This window comes from Macrobrachium rosenbergii, chromosome 19, assembly GCF_040412425.1.
Source record: "Macrobrachium rosenbergii isolate ZJJX-2024 chromosome 19, ASM4041242v1, whole genome shotgun sequence".
NCBI lineage: Eukaryota > Metazoa > Arthropoda > Malacostraca > Decapoda > Palaemonidae > Macrobrachium > Macrobrachium rosenbergii.
Genome location: NC_089759.1, coordinates 6,893,126 through 6,914,050, shown reverse-complemented (window position 1 = coordinate 6,914,050; position 20,925 = coordinate 6,893,126). Strand labels below are relative to the sequence as shown.

At 39.7% G+C, this 20,925-nt stretch overlaps 1 protein-coding gene across 4 annotated transcripts in view; it reads right to left on the bottom strand.

Moving 5' to 3' along the window:
* The window catches only part of Arpc2 (Actin-related protein 2/3 complex, subunit 2), a 66,432-nt gene that overhangs the window by 32,365 nt on the left and 13,142 nt on the right, over positions 1 to 20,925 (bottom strand). For 3 of the 4 annotated variants that reach the window (XM_067120981.1, XM_067120979.1, XM_067120978.1), the window contains exons 2-5: positions 8,026 to 8,119; positions 7,422 to 7,711; positions 4,357 to 4,484; positions 402 to 494 (exon numbers count right to left, since the gene is read on the bottom strand). In XM_067120981.1, the coding sequence (XP_066977082.1) occupies positions 402 to 494; positions 4,357 to 4,484; positions 7,422 to 7,711; positions 8,026 to 8,119 (605 nt within the window). Of the gene's footprint in view, positions 1 to 401; positions 495 to 4,356; positions 4,485 to 7,421; positions 7,712 to 8,025; positions 8,120 to 11,786; positions 13,579 to 20,925 lie in introns of those variants that run through there. The other variant, XM_067120980.1, reaches the window with a different exon arrangement.

The window sequence follows — 20,925 nt, the reverse complement described above, 5'->3', positions numbered from 1 at the left end:
CAGCTTTGAGGAGAGAGAGCAACAGCACAACCTCCTAAAAAGGCGGTCTGAGAAAAACAGATGCAATGCTTCTGAGATTGGGGTATGGGAGGTCGGCTCATTCTCCTCACCACCAATTCCTTGTAACTTTTTTTTAACCACACTACAGCTGGTGATAAGAGAATTTTTTCCTTATGTTACAACCAAAGGTTTGTTCTGTATATGGACAGTCAAAATGATCCCCCATGACACTTTGCCTTTTCAAGCTGTCAAATATTTTTTGGAAAATTTTGAATGTGATTTTTTGTGTCATCACTTCTTCAATAAATATTATCATACCCAATGTTTGCCATGTATAAAATTTTTATGGGCTGTCTTTTCTATTTTATCTAAAACTTGCTAAGTGAAAAATAATTACTTACCAAAGGTTACATATCCTATATTTTCTCCTTGCCTTGCTTGAGTGTCTTGTAGTTCTAGAGGCGGTTCTTTATGGGAGAATAATACATGTGGAGCTGGAAAGAAGAGCATAAATTTCAACAAGGGTTATACATACTGCTTATTTATTCTCTTAAATTTTAACAAAGTACTGCTATTCAGTTAAATTTTAACGTCTATTATGCTAAGCTTTAAAACAGTTTATCCTGCTTATCTTCTTTATTTATTGCAATATCCTTTTAGCAGTCAAGCTGTTTCATTATGTTAATAAAACCTTTGTGCTTCTTTATTATAAAAGAAAATACATCAAGCACCTGCACATAAGATTTACATCAATTGCACTATGGGATTCAAATGAAATTGAGAAATTTTCAGCTATTTTTAATACTGTACACAAAACAGGTGGAAGTATATACAAAAGATGCATGAAATAGTCAAGAATATCAACTGAACAATCCACTACTAATTTAACCTATTACAGTCAGTCCCTGGTTTATGACGGGTCCGGCTTACGACGTTCCAAGGTTACGACGCTTTTCAGATATATTCATCAGAAATCATTTCCTGGTTTATGAAGCATGTTCCAGGGTTACGACACATTGTACGCTGATCCAACAGAAAAAATATGGCTCCAAAACGGCAGAATAATAAAAATTTGGAGGTTTTTTTTAATGAAAAACTCAATAAAAATGCAGTTTACATCATTTTCAATACACCCAGAGCATTAAAAGTAAGGTTTTCTTAAGGTTTTTCACGATTTTCAACGATTTTTCGGTTTATGACGATTTTCCACTTACGATGCGGCGTAAGAATGGAAACCCCCTTGTAAACTGAGGACTGCCTGTACTCTGGAACTTAGCCAGTTTCCAGGAAAAAAGAACTTCCTTCAAATCACAGTATTGAAAGGATAAATATTTCCGAGCAAAAAATATAAGCTCAGTACATGCATTGCCCAGCCAAAAATATATGACTACCATAGGGATGGTACGCTATGCCAAAGTAGCTAATCATTTGTACAGTTACCTAATTGCTGTGCAAGTCACTTAGCAACTCAGCCTGATCTTTACTCCTCACTAGTCTCCAAAATCATAAAGTTGAATCTTTTACTGAAAAAAAAAAAATTTGTTTTTTCAATATAAGCCCATCATTTACACAGCCAACATCCATCGTTTTCATGACGCTCTGACATTTATTCCCTAAAATGATGATGCTCTGACATTTATTCCCTAAAATGATGATGCTCTGACATTTATTCCCTAAGTCGAAAGTTAATCATCGGCAGGTTGGATCTTTAGTTTTAAGCAGGTAAGAGCTTACTTCTTGCAACCTACATGATCAATGCAAAAAGTAAACTAGTTGGGACACAAATACCATGACTGTACATGATGCATTTGCATGAAAAATTTTTCATTTAAAATTAAATGTGCTTCATTTACGAATTCCTTTATTTACATATCCACATCACAATTCAGGACGGAGGATTGAGCAGCTGAAGAAAACCCTATACTATAATTAACTGACTGGAATGAAGGATATGCCAAAGAGCTTAAGGGCTTCACACTAGCAAAATATGCAGCACCTGACAACTCTTGAATGCTAATCCTAAGGGATGTCCATCATGAAAGAGAGAGCGGGACTAAATGAAGGAACAAACGTATGCCTATCTGATACTCAATAACAACTGAAGTGTCAGTGCTAATTATAATCCAAATGGCAGTCGGATCCTGTGTGTGCCAACTCCCCTTGGAAGTCGGAATGATTGGCACCTTTGTGCCTGAAGAGGAAGCATCAGGCTCTCCCTTATGGAGGTCTTCTGGCAATTTTTAAAAAATTTTTTACATTGCAATCTTAAGGTTATTTAATTTGTTATTTTGTATTACAAAGACCAACTACACGCATTTCTGACTTTGCGCTTTTCGTGAGATGTAAAAATGCCAAGTTATTTTTTGCTGTTTTTGGGAGCAATCTCAAATTCAATAGGCCTCTAGTGCAACAGGTTTATACATATACCTTTTAGGAGTAAATTAGTCAAATTAACCTTACATTTGATCATGGTAATTTATAAAACATTTTCAAGTTTTTTAGGACAAATATTCACAAATCTGTAAAAAAAAAAAAATTGTAATGTATAAAAATACGAAAAGAAATTTCTTTATAAGGTAACTGAAAAAACTGTCTTATTAGAAAAGCCTCTATTAATTGAACAAGCAACCATTTGCTTTCTTCAGTGATAAGATAAAATAGCACAAAGAAACTGATGTTTAAAAATGGTTTTGTGAAAAATGAGGTTAAAGATTTATATAATATTCAAATAGCATTAATTTCCAAAGCAATTATATCAAATTACCTGAAAATATCTCAAAACATTATCCTAGGTAGTCAATTGTGTTTGTAAAACTTTAATGGACATATTTAAACCTATGTTTGATTTTAAATTTTTGGTACCTATCCCCACCTAATTACTGCGATATTATCCCCTCACTCATCGCCAATTTTGAGTTTTTTTCTTGCTCTTTAATATGTATATCTTTTTTATTTTCTCTTGCAATATTTATTATATTTTGCTTCCAGGAGGTTCCAAGGCTATCTTATCATTACACCTTAAAACTCCAGCATAAATTCTTTCCAAATCTGCACAGATGAGGCAGATTCCAAAAGCCTTCTAGTTTTAAGGTCATTCATGAGAGACAAAGGCAATGGACAGGTCACTGCATGGCCTACAGACCAAACATATGCTCACATGATCAGCAGCCAAGGCCCCTCTCCCCACAAAATCAGGACCAGGGGAACCAGGTGTGGCCACTGATGATTCAGCAGGTAGACCTATGTGCCCATCTACACTCCATCCCCAGCTCACAAGAACAGTTAGGTCATATTACCAATGAAACCTACTGATACCTTTACTACGATTTGTTACCAATAATTTCTTCCAATTTCCATCTTTTCACGATTTATATGACACTCACTAACACATAAAGGATACCACCTCCATTGTGATATAAAATGTTGATACATAGTACCAAAGGTTCTTGCGGCATCTCTTCAACCCAGCTGCTCTACCTTCCAGCCTTTTATTCTTTATCTGTTCCCTTTAGCCTTTTCCATCATTTACCATTGTTTCAATTTCAACTTTTCATTTAAAGACATATCCTTTAGGCAAGTAATCCCCATTTTTCAATGGTCCATTTAATGATATGAGTTAAAGATAATACACAACACTCACATGAATGCTAAGCATCAATACAGCAGTAGTGCTCCTCATGTCCCAGTCTGACACAAACAGTAGTCACTAGTGTATACAACAGATACAATACAGTGTTCTGTGTTGCTACTATTTTTTTTTTTAATACCCCCGTATCTATGTTGTGTTTTTACGCACACAACATATAGTGTATAACGTTGGTGGGTACTCATACCTCCAATCTGTTTTTCAAGTGAAGTACTGTACAGTACATTATTCAGTAAATTACGTGAGATATTCATCACCTAATTATAATAAGGGGTTTGTTTTAATGATCTTGCCCAAATGCACGCAATGTAAGTGTTCTAAGCATAATGTAGGCCATGTAAGTGTTCTAAGCATGTTTGAGGTAGGCTAAGCTATGCTGTGATGTTCGTTACCATAGGCATATTAAAATGCAATTTCAACTTCCAACTACCGTAACACAAACCCACTATAACACCGGAAGCATCTGTACATATTTTACATCATTTTATAACTAGCTTATCCAGACCACATTAATACTTATAGGGCTGGTCTAATAAATTGGTTCAAAAAGGAGTGAGAGCTAGGTAGAAGGAAACCTAAAAGAACAAAGAGTAAGAGAAGCAATGCATCTAGAGGTCAAATGGGCCATGTGAAAAACATTTAGTACCACAAAATGAACACTACTCTGTGATGTTTCACTATAAAAATAAAAATCTCCAGTCAAAACATACCTGTTTGGCTTCCTCTTTTGCCTTCTTTAAATTCTTGCATGAAGACTTTTCCAATAACTATGTCATCAGGATCCTTAAAAATTGTACTGAAAACAACAGTGACTCTATCTGTCTTGGCCTCAACGTACCTGCAAGAAAAATAGGAATATGAACAGTCTATCTTCAATGTCCTTTAACATTTGTATAGAAAATACAGGTATAATGCAATGAATGCTATAAACAAAAATACTTTGTTTACTAATATAGCAAGCATTAATTTCCACATAGTTTAACTGTCAATCTCCACTACCTGGCAGACAAATCAAATACCTGTATATATAAAAATGAGACTAGGCCATTAGACTAATATTATTCTCATTTTTATTAATTTTGAGCATTCACTCTTCAGGAATAAGCCAAAAACTGTGAACTTGCCCTGCAGGCTTCCACAGAACAGAATGCCCATTTGTGAAGAAAAAAGGAGCAAGAAAAAGAATAATCAAGAAGCTCTGATAAAGAATTTTAAAGGTAGTAAGTACAATAAACACAATTCGTAGCAAATAGACAAAATTTTTTTAAACTGTTATTTTTTCTGGTTAATTTGCATTTTTCTTAGATAAATACACTTCAAGTCTTTCACAGGGATAGATCTTTAAAGTTAGCTGGTTCGGCCACTGAAGCTTAGTATGAAGGAAGTTACTAGCAGCAGGTTGGTGAAGGGGTGGGGGTACTGCCCATCACCTGTCTGTCAACTTGCACTTTCTCCTCTGGCAAACAGGGATAAACGTGGGCATGGTAGAGGTAGGATTATGATGAAAGACATCAAGTTTGTACAGTATACCGAGGAAAAATGCAATTTACCTTTAAAAATTGCAATTTGTTTCTGGATGGACACGAACTCTTTGTCTTCAAAAAGCAGTACATTACACTAAATCAAAAGCCAACTAAATAAAGCATAACAGACGAGAGGGGAGAATGAGTTTCTCAAACTCCAGCAGCCCCATTAAAAGATACCCCATGTCCACCTGAAGTTCACAACTCGGCTTTTCTTTAACAAAAATAAAAATCTAACTAATGTTTAAAGAATAATTTACTAAAAATATTTTACATCCAACTTGATAACACATTTCTGATGAAAACCTATATTGATTTGTCCATCAACCTAAACATGGGATAAAGCCTTCAGCATAAGTTTTCTCGTTTGAATTTTCCAGTTAAGATAAAAAGCAACATGAGATAATGAAATCATATACAACTATGAGGGAAGCAAGCAAGGTGGTTATGGGAACAAATGCACTGTACTGCCATGTGGTTTAGATTCACCACATGGGCTAAGTGCTAGGAACTCGTATTAACAGAACTCAAAAGATGCTCTCTGAATGCTATGATACTGATGGCTATGTATATCAATCCTGAAACTTCCTGAAGGTAACAATTTACCAGCCAAAATTTTACTGGAGTACACAACTAACAGGAACCCCTCACGAGCACACCAGAATCCAGCAAGAGTAAGCCAATAAAAAGATTCAAGCCTCATAATGTAGCCTATAAGGATAACTGATATTACTATAAACTTAAAAAAAAATTACCTTGCAAGTTTTTAAAGATGAAATGTTTTAAAGGAAAGTTATACATTACCCTGGAAGTCAAGGAACATTCCAATTCCAGTGCCCGAAACCAACCTCACACTCACTATCATCAAATATAATTCGATATCAAAAGGACAAATGACTGTCTGATACAGAAAGGTCTCTGCATATCAGTACATCACAGAGAATCTTCCATGTGTAAGAACAGCTTGAAGTGGATGATGTCTACCTATGAAATGCTTTCCCTTTAACAAGGCATAGTCTTTGGACCATAATTACTGATTCACGATGGAAGAGGCAGCCAAAAAGAATGAGGATTTCGTATTATCACATACACACTAGCAAGTCATACAAGGCTGAGCTTTGGAGTAGAAAAAACCACCAATAATAGATGAAAAAATTATCCATAAATATTCTTTACTCACTCTAAAATTGATTCTAACAACTATACATTGTGATGAAAGTTACCGGTAAATAAATATTCAATTAACAAAAGTAATAAGAATTTGCACTTGAGTACATGGGATTCATTGATTATAAATTATTAGGCATTACAACTGCACAGCTCAGAGTGAGTTAAGAGAGCTTGCATTACTGGAGGTTTCCTGTTGTGTGCATGCCTCAGCATCTTTGCTCTCCAATTATTGCTTTTATCAGTACTGTAGTTACTTGAATATGGATGGTTTACCAGCATCCACAGGTTATAAGTTAAGGGATAAAAATTCAAGATTTGTCCTCATGTAGGAATAATCAAGTGATTATCACGACTTACTATTATTTCATGTTTCAAGTAACTAAACCAGACAACAGAGTGCAATTTCATAAGTGTCAGAACTAACATGTAGAATTTATTCTACAAGGTGCAGAAACTGAGACAGGGAAAAGGTGAAGATGGAGAACAAGGCAGGAAGACAACAAAAATAAAAGGATGAAAACAAAATGGTGCTCGGGTCAAAAGGGATGCAAATAGTGCACAATGTAGGTAAAGTTCTATAAAGTTATGATTACCATTTACCATGACAGTACAGTGTTTCAGATAAACAAGTAATACTTTTCGCATATAATTTCTAGCAATAGATAATACTTTTTTCCATATTATTTCCCTAAATGAAAATAGTTTTACAATTTGAAGTAAATACTTGAAATTTGTATATACAGTGTAAAGAACTGTAGTTACCATGAGGTCTAATGGACAAAGTCAACACTAATATTGACTTGCTCCTCTAATTCACACCACTGGTACTAAAAGGTGATTAACAGATATTCCTGTGGCCATTCCCCTCCTAAACAAAAGCAACATTTAAACGAAAAACTAAAATCATTAATGTAAGTTTTCCCAAACTATAGTAAACAACTAATAACTTATAAAAATGTTCAACTTAAGTGAAAGCCTACCTTGTCAATTGCATAAACAAAAAATAATCAGCAATCATCTCATTTCCCTGTCTATTTATCCCTGTCTAATCCAAAAAACAGAAAAAATACAGTATACTTTACATTGTTTCTTCATCTCTGTAATGGATAACAGCTCTCTTATTTGTTTCAATGCCTTCTTCTTGGCACTCAAAGTATTTCTGGAAGACAGAAGCGAAACAATTTCTTTTAAGTAGACCTATCTTCTTGACTAAGGCATGCCAATCTTCAGGTAACTTTTCAAGATCAATAAGAAGAGATACATTGTAACCCGACTCTGGATCTGGCATGAGTAAGGAACCATACTCTTGTTGTATCAATTCATCAGCTCCATGCTCTTGCAATTCTTTGTAGAACTTTAAAGATATGCTGACCTGAAAAATTAGATATATTAGAACAGAGTAAAGCACTGTTTCACAGCTGCCGATAAATAAAATTCAAGTCGATCAAAGAATGGAATAAAATCATACATATGCTAAACTATTAAAATATACATTCAAGTAAGGCACCATATCAAAATCATACAGTGATGATGACTGAAGTACTTTAACCACAGTGATGATGACTGAAGTACTTTAACCACAGTGATGATGACTGAAGTACTTTAACCAAACAGGTGAAGTATATGACCACAATAAGCAGCTAAACTGTTTTTAAAAGTAACAAACAATTACTAGAACAAACTCACCCGTATTTTTGTTTTATCTCCATTGATGTTTGAAATGTGGTAAAGTACACTATCAAAATCTGCTATAGTTACATCTATGGACTCCGGTTTGTTACTGAAAGAAAATAAAAAAGGATTATAAACAAAAAATATACAATGCATGTACACAGAAAAGGTATGGGCTGAATTAAATTAACACTTGGCCTCTTAGGCTTACTAAAGAAAGCAAGCCTACCTCAAATGAGACAACTCTGCATATAAATTCTGCCATTTCTTTATGAGACCACGCAAATGAGACACGAGATGATAAAATTTAGCTGGTTTCTGCAGGTATACATTAAAACATTAAAGGGAAAATCATAACTCCACTTAAAAATCTGAAATTTTCCAAAGTAACATTTATGACCTAGTAGCCGGCAGTCAATACTCTAAACTGAAGTAGTATAGTATTTACAAAAATCTCATAAAGATAATTGTAAATAGCAATGAATATGCAGAGGCCATGGAATAACACTCCACTGTCAAATTACTGCTTCTATAAAATGCCACCATGAAGTGTCAAAAGAATGAGAAAAAACTCAGTCAGATCTTTTATCATTTTGGTTATTAACACTGTTTCACCATTTTGGGAAACTTAAGCTTCATCTCTTCCTAATCATACCATGCCTTTCCAGTAACCAAACCCTCCGTTTTCTTTCAATGAACATTATATATTTAACAATTCCTATTTCACCATTGCTACACTTACGTGGATAAGAACTCCTCCTCCTAGAAACTCCCAGCTTACCTTTTAAAATAAATGAAATCACATCAGAATTTCTAAATTTATTCCAGTAAATTAGCCATATATACCCTTGCAAACCTCACATGTTTGCTAACAAATAAAAAATGAACATTGTTTCACAAATTCTATTCACTTTTACTGACAGCCACAGCACACCTTGCACTGAGTACTCCATTTATGAAAGTGTAGGTTCATATTCCTGTCAGAACAAATACTGTGTACCGTATCTATTTTCAGTAAATTTAAATAAAACATATACATAAAGGCTTCTCAAAATGGAAACCATATATATTACGTGTCAAACTGGTTCATTTGTCAGTCTCCAAATATCAGTGTTATGTTTTTCCAGCACTCAGTAAATGACAACTGTGCAATATTTTTTAGGCCTCTCTGTACTTTAATCAGCAAAACTGAACAAGGTCTCCATAGCCAATGATAAGTATAACTCCAAAATTTTCATTAAAATCATCATCCAAATATTTTCAATCTTTTTATTTTTCTAGGCAACATACTCAACAGTCTGGGTACTTGGTATTCTTTCCTTAGTAGTAATATACCAATATGGTTACCAGTATTCTACTATAACATGTTCCCTTATTGAAATACTATGCCATAACTATGTTCCCACTGATTGAATCATCAGAGGACAGCTCTTTAATTAATGGTGGTTCTTCATATTTTTCTTTTCAGTTTCTTTTTTGAATTTCTTTCTAGTTCTGTCCTGTCTTGTGTTGACCTTTGGCTGAGTATACATTGTCTCTATTGCATTACAATCCTTTATACATGTGGTCTTTCCCAAACTTCAGACATATCAAGTTCTCCAGTACCTATGGCATTTAAAGCACTGTAGCTACTAAGTACATATGACTTCATCATATATTCCTGTTCTCTTAACTGTACTGACAAGTACATATGAGTTCACCATATATTCCTGTTCTTTTTATTGTACTAACAGTTTGTTTAATGTTTTGTCCTTTTGGTTTTAAATTTCAGCACTGTTATCTCTTGGAAGTAACATTCATTTTGACCAGTATTTTAGTGAAAGGTAGTAAAGCCCACATTAAAGGGTGAACTCTGAATTTTCTTTCACTTTCCAGCAAGCACACTTTGTATAAAAGGTTTACTTGATATGTCTGTTCACATTGGCCAAAACCAAATTTGACCTTTTTATCTAGGATGTTGAGAATGTAATTTTAGATCAATTATTAAAGCATCAGAATATGACAAAGGTGGTTTTGCCACACAAACAATCTGCATACAGGCAGCCATACTATAAAAAAAAAAAAAAAACCTGATGTTCAGTTGTTAATGACTTTCTTCTATTAACTGATTGATGCAGAAAAGTGTGGCATCCTAATTTTGCTGGATGTTAGTGCTGCTTCTGAACTACAGTGCATGGTTTGTTGCTAAAGGATCTGGACTTAATGATAATACATAGTGATGCACTGATATATCAGGAAAACTATCTTGAAAATAAAACATGTGGTGTACTAACAGGTATAACTTTTTAAAAAGTTTCTGAAAAGATGAGTTCCACAAGGATGTGTGCTGGATCCAGTCGTGTTTTGCATTTACACAACTCAACTGTTGCACTTACTCCTGAAACATTGAACACTTTCACTTTTTTTGACAATACAATATTTCCCTGACCTCAAGCAGGGGAACTGCATAAGGTCATGGGTGGCATGAACTGGATGGAAATGAAACACCTTGAAATGAATGAAAACAGGACAGAATGTCTGACTCTGCAGAAAATGGGTGACTGTGAAGAAAAAGGGTGAGGCTGGGCCTCCACTCTCAATCCCCATCCTGTCAAAAGTCTCTGCCTAACCTATCACTCACACCTTTTCCACCACCAATTTCTCATCTTTCATTCCCCAAACCCCTGCCTGCCCTGCACCTCCATTCTCAATTGACATCCGGTCAAAAGTCCCTAAAGATGTTTCAAGCATAAGCACAGACTTCAGTAAATTGTGTGGAATGATACAAAACAGCATCTATTCTTTCTTTGAATGATCAATTTAGAGGGGAGCGCCGACGCCATAAGGTCCCATTATCAAGTAAATGACTGTTTCTACCTATGATTGACGGGATTTGCTTCAAATTTTTACCACTTATTCTATAACTAATACTGAAAATTCTCTCATGGGGAATTTAGAAATTTCACCTCTTAAGTTCATTTGCTTTTCAGTTGAAAAAAATCATGACCTCACTTTTCAAAACTAATTTGCAAAATTAAAAGCTGCCTAGAAAAGTGAATTTCCTGATGACAAAATAAAGATATATAGTTATACTACACCCTGTAAAAGTTTCACTGAATTTGGTTCAGTCTTCTTGGAGAAATAAGCATTCAGTTTTGAAAAAGTAAGTTTTGAGAAACAGAAAAAAAAATAAATAAAATTTTTATTTCATACTTTCAAGAGAATTCTGAGACGATCAGATCTTGAGCAATATATCCCTATATCATTACACAGATGCTCCTCTACTTAAGAACAAGTTACGTTCCGAATGGCTGTTCATAAGTTCATTTTGCTCGTAAGTTCAACTTCATATATGCAAAGTCTTATACAGACGCTCCTCTACTTACGAATGAGTTATGTTCCGAACGGCTGTTCATAAGTTCAACTTCATATCAAAGTCTTTATACAGACGCTCCTCTACTTACGAATGAGTTACGTTCCAACGGCTGTTCATAAGTTCATTTTGTTGATAAGTTCAACTTCATATACGCAAAGTCTTTACACAGACGCTCCTCTACTTACGAACGGGTTACATTCCGAATGGCTGTTCATAAGTTCAATTTGTTCGTAAGTTCAACTTTGTAAATGCAAAGTCAATATGTACAGTACTATTTATGTTTTTTTTTTACTAAAACCCAATACTAGTACTGTTACTGTATTTTATAGAGTATTTTATCTACACAAATGATATATATGACCTAACGTTAAACAAATTATCATAATACAGGAAATGTAAAGTACTTGTCCAGTTTTCTTACCTTTGAAACTGGTGCCGTAGGCTTGTCGTGATGGATGATGAGGGGGAGGGCGGTGTGGAATTAATGCAGGGGTGGCAGGTCGTCAATGTCTCCTTCGTTTTTGCTTTCTTCGGCAAGGATTTCTTCATCACCTTCCTCTTCATTTGGAGAGGAAGCAGTCACTGGAGGTGTTGAGGCTCTTGAGGCTAAAGGCACGGGTTTAAAGGATTTGTCTATGAAATTTTGCAATGTTTTTCTTTTCTTTTCATCATAAATGATACGATAACACTGGAAAGCATTATTGGCTATTATTGTTACTTTTGAGAATCTCTCAACATTGGGATCCTGATTCTCAAAAATAGTCAACACTTTTTCTAGAAGAGATAACCCCTCGGCCATCAATTTTGTTTCAAACTTGTTTGTGGGAACAAGTTCTTCTTCTTCTTCTTCTTCATGTTCTTCTGTTTTTGCTGTTCTTACAGTTCCATCAAATCCTCATTCGTCAACTTCCTTGAATGACTGTTAAACAGCTCTTGAAAGTCCTCTCCCCCTATGTCAAGGTTTAACGTTTCACTTATGTTAACAGGACTGTTAACAATTCCCTTTTCCTCCTCTTCTTGATTAAACCCTCTGAAGTCATTTACAGTACAAACTGTGGGCATAAGGCCTTCCATATTCCATTCATGTTGATCTCACTTTTCACGCCATGCAGCATCGTTCTTTACACGACTGTAAATGTTGTAACCCTTCCAGAAGTCACATAAAGTCACATCTGCATCATTTATCTCCTTTAACACTTGCCTACATGTGCGGGGAGTGCAGTACTTTTTAAAATTTGCTATTAAGCCCTGATCCATTGGCTGAATGAGTGAAGTTGGTTAGGTGGTAAATAAACAACTTGAACATCCGGATGGAAATCATCTAAGTGCGGTGGGTGACCAGGGGTATTGTCCAAAATTAAGAGAATCTTAAATGGAATGTTATCCTCTTTGCAGTACAGCTTGACTTCGGGGATAAAGTGATGGAAAACTAGTCCTCAAATACAGCAAGAGTCACCCAGGCTTTCTAATTGGCCATCCAGATTAGGGGTAGAGAACTTTTTGTGATATTTTTCAGTGCCTGTGGGTTTGCTGCCTGATACACAAAGAGACGTTTCAGCTTCATGTCTCCTGAACAATTACCACCCAGCAGTAACATTAGCCTATGCTTCGCAGCCTTAAATCCTGGCATCGTCTTCTCTTCACTGCTGATGTATGTTCTATCTGGCATTTTTCCCAAAAAGGCCTGTCTTATCTATATTAAAAATTTGCTAAGGGGTATAACCTCCCTTATCTATGATTTCCTTGAGTGTCTCAGGAAATTTTTCGGCTGCTGCTTTGTAAGCGATCGCTACCTCACTGCTTACCGACACGTGATGCAAGTTGGTTTGTTTTTTGAAGCGATGAAACCATATATGACTTGCAGCAAATATTTTATCTTTAGCACCTCAAGTCATCAAAAAGGCTTTTAGCCTTTTCCCAAATCAGCATGAGGCTAAGCGGTACAGACCTTTGTCTCTGGTGTTCCATCCAGATACTGTACCTATAAGTTTTTTCATTTCTTCTACCACCCTCCCCCGTCTCTTACTTATAATTGTTGACTGCACTGACAGCATAATTTTATCTTTGTTCTTCAAAATTGTGCAAATGGTTGAGCGACTCAGCTTATAATGGCACGCTACAGTAAACCCCCCATATTCACGGGGGATGCGTACCGCATCCCCCCGCGAATAGCTAAAATCCACAAATACCTAAAATGCCTCTAAAAGCACTTAGAACTGCCTATTTTGATAGTTTAAACACAAGAAAAACCCTCTAAAAATGCTTATAACTGAATATTTTAATAGCTTTGTCAAAAAAGTGCATTTAGTCATGAAAATATGAAAATACAGTAATTAGTGAATATTTCTCAGTGAAAAATACTGCGAATGGGCGAATTTTCCACGAATAATGGGTAGATACGTTCCACAGAGAAATCCGCGAATACGTGAGTCTGCGAATCGTGAGAACGCAAATACAGGGGGTTTACTGTACATCAACCATTTTTTTACCACTTTCTAACTTCTTTACTATAGCCACTTTAGTTTCCACTTTCATCAGTGTCCTTGCAGTTGCCATTTGTCATGATACATTAATGGATGCAGTAAATATTTCACAATAAAAACACAAATGAATCGCTACACTGGAGATGAAATCTTAGCACTAGCGTAGGTACAAAGAAACTGGGATGCACAGTGGCATCAGCTACGGTGCTGTCCAGCGTGGGTAGGAGCAGAAATTGTAACGCAGCCAAGGCAGGCCTTCACAACAAAATTTGGCCTTGCGGGTCACGGCCCAGAGCGCTCCGAACAGCAATTGAATTTACAAGCACGGATGTTCATTTCTTTGAAAGTTCGTAAGTAGAGGAGTGTCTGTGTAACCCATTTTCTCTCCAATACTACCGCTAGAGAGAAATGACATTTTTAGGATAAAATGAAGTTTCATTATACTTACCAAAATACTGTAAAAGCTTTAATCTCTTAAATTTCGGCACGTCCGAGATATATTTTTTCAAACTTTGTTTGGAACGCTGATATAATTGGCGGGAGACCCAGCCCCACCGGATGCCGGTGGGCGGAAGTGGAAGGAGTTTAGAGGGTGAAAATGATATTTTAATGATAAAATAAGGTTTGTTCATACTTACCTGGCAGATATATATATAGCTGTATTTCTCCGAAATCCGACAGAATTTCAAAACTCGCGGCACACGCAGTGTGGCCAGGTGGTTAGTACTCATTCCCGCCGCTGGGAGGCGGAATCGGAACCATTCCCATTTTCTATTCAGATTTTCTAGTGCCACTGTCTCAAGAGGGGAGGCGGAGGGCACTAAAGTATATATATCTGCCAGGTAAGTATGAACAAACCTTATTTTATCATTAAAATATCATTTTGTTCATGACACTTACCTGCCAGATATATATATAGCTGAATCCCACCGTAGGAGGTGGGAAGAGACAGAATAGGATTTAGGAAACAAATAAATGTAGGCGAATGACGCCTTGGTTCCTTACCTGTTAGCATAGCTGACTTCGAGGTTATCTGTCACCCAAGCCTGCTTCTGCTAATCCAGAGTCTCCAGCAAGGTAGGGACCTATAAAGCTGGAGAGATCCAGATGACCTGTCCAAGGGGGCGTGACCACAATAGGACTAGATCATGTTACCATACAGAGAGGAGAAGGAGCAACGACCAACCACCTGACCGCCCTATCTAAGGTAAAAGAACCTAGCATAGGCTAAAAAATTGGGATGTCCACCTCAATGGCCACCCAACAACCAGAAATAGACAACAACAAGATTAAAATACTACCTAACCCCTAAAGGATAGGATGAGTATTGCCTTCTTCTCCCAACATAGTGTCTGCGGAAACGCACGGTCCCAGCTTAAGAGCAGTCTTCAAATGTCGTCTTCACATCCCGCAAGTAATGCGGTTTAACACTGAATTACTTCTCCAGAAGGTAGCACCAAGAATATCATTCAGAGACATATTCTTTTGAAAGCCATCAAGTCAAAGGATAGCTCTAACTTCATGAGCTTTTACTTTCAGAAGTCTCATGTCACCTTCTAGGCAGGAGGAATGAGCCTCTCGAATAACACTTCTTAAAAAAGAATGCTAAGGCATTCTTGGACATGGGAAGATCAGGTCTCTTCACCGAACACCACAGATTGTCCGATGAGCCTCTAGTATTCTTGGTCTTGGCTAAGTAGAACTTAAGAGCCCTGACAGGACACAAGACTCTTTCTGACTCTTGCCCGAGTATTTCCGTCAAACCTTTGATTTCAAAAGATTTGGGCCAAGGGTTTGAAGGATTCTCGTTCTTGGCTAAGAACAAGGGATTTAGGGAGCATACAGCATTAGGACCCCTAAAGCCAATATGTTTGCTAATAGCCTGCACTTCACTGATCCTCTTAGCTGTCGCCAGAGCCGTTAGGAAGACAGCTTTCCTCATCACGTTTATGAGGGAAGCCAAGACAGAGGTTCAAAATTACTAGACATAAGAAACTTCAGGACAACATCCAGATTCCAAGAAGGTGTCCTGAGTTGAGGAATTTTGACAGTCTCAAGGATCTTAATAGATCGTGAAGATCCTTGTTATCGCACAAGTCCAGGCCTCTGTGCCTAAAAACTGCCGATAACATACTTCTATAGCCCTTAATAGTCGAGACTGCCAGTTTATTCTTATGCCTAAGATAAAAAAGGAAGTCAGCTATTTGTGGTACAGAGGTCGTGGGTTGAGGAAACTCCTTTACTCCTGCACCATCTTCTAAAAACAGACCACTTGTACTGGTAGACCGCATTCGAAGAAGGTCTCCTGGCATTGGCGATGGCCTTTGCCACAGATCTCGAAAAGCCTCTTGCTCTGGCCAACTTTGAGATAGTCTGAACGCAGTCAGACTCAGAGCGGAGAGGTTTTGGTGGAACCTCTTGAAATGCGGCTGCTTGAGAAGGTCCACCCTCAATGGAAGCGTTCTTGGAAAGTCCACTAGGAAGGACAGGGTCTCTGGAAACCAATCCGCTGCTGGCCAGAAGGGGGCTATTAGAGTCATCCTTGCTCCTTCTGACGTTGCAAACTTCCTTATCACTTCTCCCAGGATCTTGAAGGGAGGGAAAGCGTAAAGGTCGAGTCCTTTCCAGTCCCAGAGGAGGGCGTCTATGGCTAACGCTCCTGGGTCTAGGACAGGAGAGCAATAAAGGGGAAGTCTTGCCGTCCTGGACGTGGCAAAGAGGTCCACTAGAGGACGTCCCCAAATTCTCCACAACTCTAAACATACCTCCTTGTGAAGAGTCCACTCGGTCGGTAGCAGCTGATTTTGCCGACTGAGAAGGTCTGCTCGAATATTCTCCACTCCCGCAATGAACCTCGTGAGAATAGTGACCCTTCGAGCATGAGTCCAGAGCAGGATCTCCTCGCAAGGATGAACAGGGAACGCAGATCGAACCCCCCCTGTTTTTTGAGGTACGCTAGAGCTGTGGTATTGTCCGAATTGACCTGGACAATTCTGCCTGCAACTTGGGCTTCAAGAATTGAAGAGCCAGAAAGATAGCACCCAATTCCTTGAGATTTATGTGCCAGGATACCTGTTCCCCCTCCAGGTGCCTGACACTTCCTCCCCTCCTAGTGTTGCTCCCCATCCTTCCCTGGACGCGCCGGAAAAACAACACTAGGTCGGGCTCTGAAGGCTTAAGAGAAACCCTTCTGCAAGCTTCAAGGGGTCGAACCACCACTTCAGATGATCCTTGACAGAAGGAGATATCGTCAAAATCTCTTCCAGATTCTCCTTGTCCCTCCAGTTCTCCGCCAAGAAAACTGGAGAGGTCTGAGATGGAGCCTCCCAGGAAACAAACTTCTCCAGCGAGGAAATGGTCCCCAGCAAACTCATCCATTCCCTCACCGAGCATGTTTCTTTCCCTAGAAAGGACGAAACTTTGCTTAAGCAAAGCCGTTGCCGTTCGGGATGGAAAAGCTCGAAAAGCCACTGAATCCATCTGAATCCCCAGATAGACGATGGACTGCGTCGGGATCAGATGGGACTTTTCTTGGTTCACAAGAAGTCCCAGGGACTTCACAAATTCAGTGTGAAAGTCAGGTCCTCCAGACACTTCTCCCGAGAAGAGGCTCGTATGAGCCAGTCGTCCAGGTAGAATGACACACTAACACCCGCCAGGTGAAGCCACTCGCATAACGTTTTTCATGATCACCGTGAAGATCATGGGAGCGGTGCACAAACCAAGCAGAGAGCTCTGAACTGGAAGACTCGTCCCCCAGCACAAATCTCAGGTACTTCCTTGATTGAGGATGAATGGGAACATGGAAGTACGCGATCTTGTAAGTCCAGAGAGACCATCCAGTCCCCTGGTCTTAAGGCCCCTAGAACCGACTGAGGCGTTTCCATCTTGAATCTGTCCTTTGAAATAAAACGATTCAAGACGCTTACATCTAGGACCGGTCTCCACTCTCCCGACTGTTTCGGGACTAAGAAAAGCCTGTTGTAGAACCCCGGAGAATCCAACTTCAGAACTTGTTCCACGGCTCTTTTTTCTAACAACTGCTCCAGGAGGTCCAAAAGAATCTGTTGCTTCTCTCGGTGGTAAGACGGCGACAGATCCCTGGGCGACGTGCAAAGGGGAGGAAACATGAGAAAGGGGATCTTGTAACCTTTCTCTAAGACAGTTAGAGACCATGCGTCCGCCCCTCGTGTTCTCCAGGCTTCCGCAAAATAAAAAAGCCTGGCTCCTACAGGTGTCTGGAGGTGAAAGAAGTCACTTTTTTCCCCTAGGTTTAGAGGGGGCCGCTCCTCTGGTGAAACCTCTTCCTCCATGGAGACGATCTAGAGGAAGAAGTTCCTCCACGAAAGGGCTTCTTCTTCCTGGTGGACAAAACTGAAGCAGACGAAGAAGAAGAAGGAGCTGGAGGACGTCTAGAAGAATGAGCCAACAGGTCTTGCGTGGCCTTCTCCTTAAGACTAGCGGAAATGTCCCGAATCAAGGACTGGGGAAACAGATGGTTGGACAAGGAGCGAACAATAATTCTGCCCTTTGCGAAGGGGAGACAGACTTAGCAGTGAAGTCACAAACAAGGCCCTCTTCTTTAAGAGGCCCGCACTAAAGTGAGACGCCAGCTCTTCAGATCCATCCCTAACTGCCTTGTCCATACAGTTAAGGACACTCAGAGAGCTCCCCAAAGTAATAGAGTCCGAGCTTCAAGCTTAAGATCTAAGGCTCCCAAGCACCAGTCCAAGAAATTAAACACCTCCATGGTGCGGAAGAGACCTTTGAGATGATGGTCGGTCTCTGACAAGGTCCAAGAAACCTTAGCAGTAGGCAGATGAGACCTACGGGAGGCGTCGACAAGACTGGTAAAATCCCCTTGAGAAGAGGAAGGAACTCTAGGGCTGAGATCTTCTCCCGTCTCATACCACATACCAGCCTTGCCTGAAAGCTTAGACGGAGGCACAGCGAAAGAGGTCTTGCCATGGGACTTCCGTTCCTCCATCCACATGTTGACTTTCTTGAAAGCCCTCTTGGTCGCCAACGAAGAAGTCATCTTCAAAACCAGGAGCTCTCCTAGCTTTGGAGGAAGCTAGCTGAGAAGGAGGAGAAAGAGGAGCCGAAGGCTTAAACTTGTCCCCGAACAAGTCCTTAAGCAAGCTGGTTAAAACTTGGTAGTCCAAGAAGAGGAAGCAGACGAGCTCGACTTCAGCAGGATCCGATCGGCAGAAACCTCTCCCGCCACAGCCGGAGAAGCAACCGAGTCACCCAACACTTTAGGGAACGTAAGGCCTTGAGGTCCAATCAAGAAGGGATCTTCTTTCTCAGAAGAAACAGAATGCCCGGAACGCCCTGAAGAGCAACCAAGCGAACGCCCAGCGGAGCGCCTTGGAGAGCGCCCTGAAGAGCGCCGTCACAGGCGCCACGCCTAAAAACCGGAAGAGCGCCCCCGTTGAGCGCCCTGAACAGAAGCGCCCTGAAGAGCGGCGACCGGCCGCCACGGAAGAAGCTCGGAAGCGCCCTGTTGACGAGGCGCCACGACGAGGAGCAAGAGAGCTAACAGGGCGACAAGGCGACGACACAGGAGAAGGAGACGATTTAACGCGGAGCAGGAGAAGGAGACTTCCTTGATCTCTTGACAGGCAAAGTCAAGTCCTTGCGACGACGAGGAGCAGAGTCCTTCTCTGCAATAAGAGAAGACAACTGTCGCTGCATCTCCAACAAAAACTTCTTAGAAGGTGAAGAATCCTGTCTGGGAGGAGAGACAATCCTATGGGAAGACGATGGGCTTAGGGGACGCCTTCTTCTTCCTCACAGGAGCAAGAAAAGTTCTTCCATAGAGCGGCTGGGGCGCCCGAAACATCCTCATCAGACGAAATCCTAGACTTCTTCTGCGGTGGAAAGGCATCAAAATAACTAGCCGACGAAGAAGACTGACAAGCAGCGCCCTCTTGAACACAACTCCTCTTGAGAGGACGAGTCCTTACGAGAATTCCACCCCTTGCGCGGGAGGACGCCGGAGGACTAAAAGCAGTCCTTGAGAATGCGCGCACTAAGCACGATCTCTGGCAGCCTGGGAAGCGACAACAGGAACTGCCGAAGGGACGCCAGATCGGTGGGAAGCCCCGTGAACCTTCTCTTGCGGCTTTCGACATGCCTTCTCCCTGAGTCCTGGGAGTCTGACAGCGGTCCAGGCCTAGAAGCATTATGGGGCCGATCTGACGCCCCTCCACAACACTGGGGAGCACTACACTTCACAGCACTTTGGAGAGATGTCACTTTGTTCTCGAGCGCACGGATAGAACTCATGATCTGCGCCAGGGCCGAACCCTCCACAGACACAATATCAGGGCCCGAAGGGCAAAACCACAGGGACAGGTGCAACATCAACTACGTTGGGATTATCAGGAGAGGAAATAACCTGACTCTTGCACACACTCCTGGAGGAAGACCTCCTAACCCTGTCACGCTCCAACTTGCGAACATACGAATCATAAGACTTCCAGCTCGCATCCGATAAAGGTTCACACTCCTTACATCGATCATCTATAAGACAAACATGCCCCTACACTCAAACAAACAGAGTGAGGGTCTCCACCAAGCTTTCGGGTAGCCTCACCTTACAATCACTCATACAACATACACGGAAACTAGCAGAACTAGAACCAGACATAGTTAAAGAGAGGTCATAAGCAAAATCCACAACAATCCAGAAAAAGCGTGTGCCAATCCACAGTCCAAGAATCAAAACCAAAAGTCAAGAGAATACTTAAGTGGGAATAAGCAAGTTAACGAAATCCAGATGTTAACAGTACCGGCGACAGAGAAAATCTGAATAGAAAATGGGAATGGTTCCCGATTCCCGCCTCCCAGCGGCGGGAATGAGTACTAACCACCTGGCCACACTGCGTGTGCCGCGAGTTTTGAAATTCTGTCGGATTTCGGAGAAATACAGCTATATATATATCTGGCAGGTAAGTGTCATGAACAAAAGTATTTTTAAATAAATTTTGTGGATGCTTTTACATGATTTTTTACAATTTGTTGTTCACAGTGCCATACAAGTGATGAACAAAATTATACATGAACCAACCG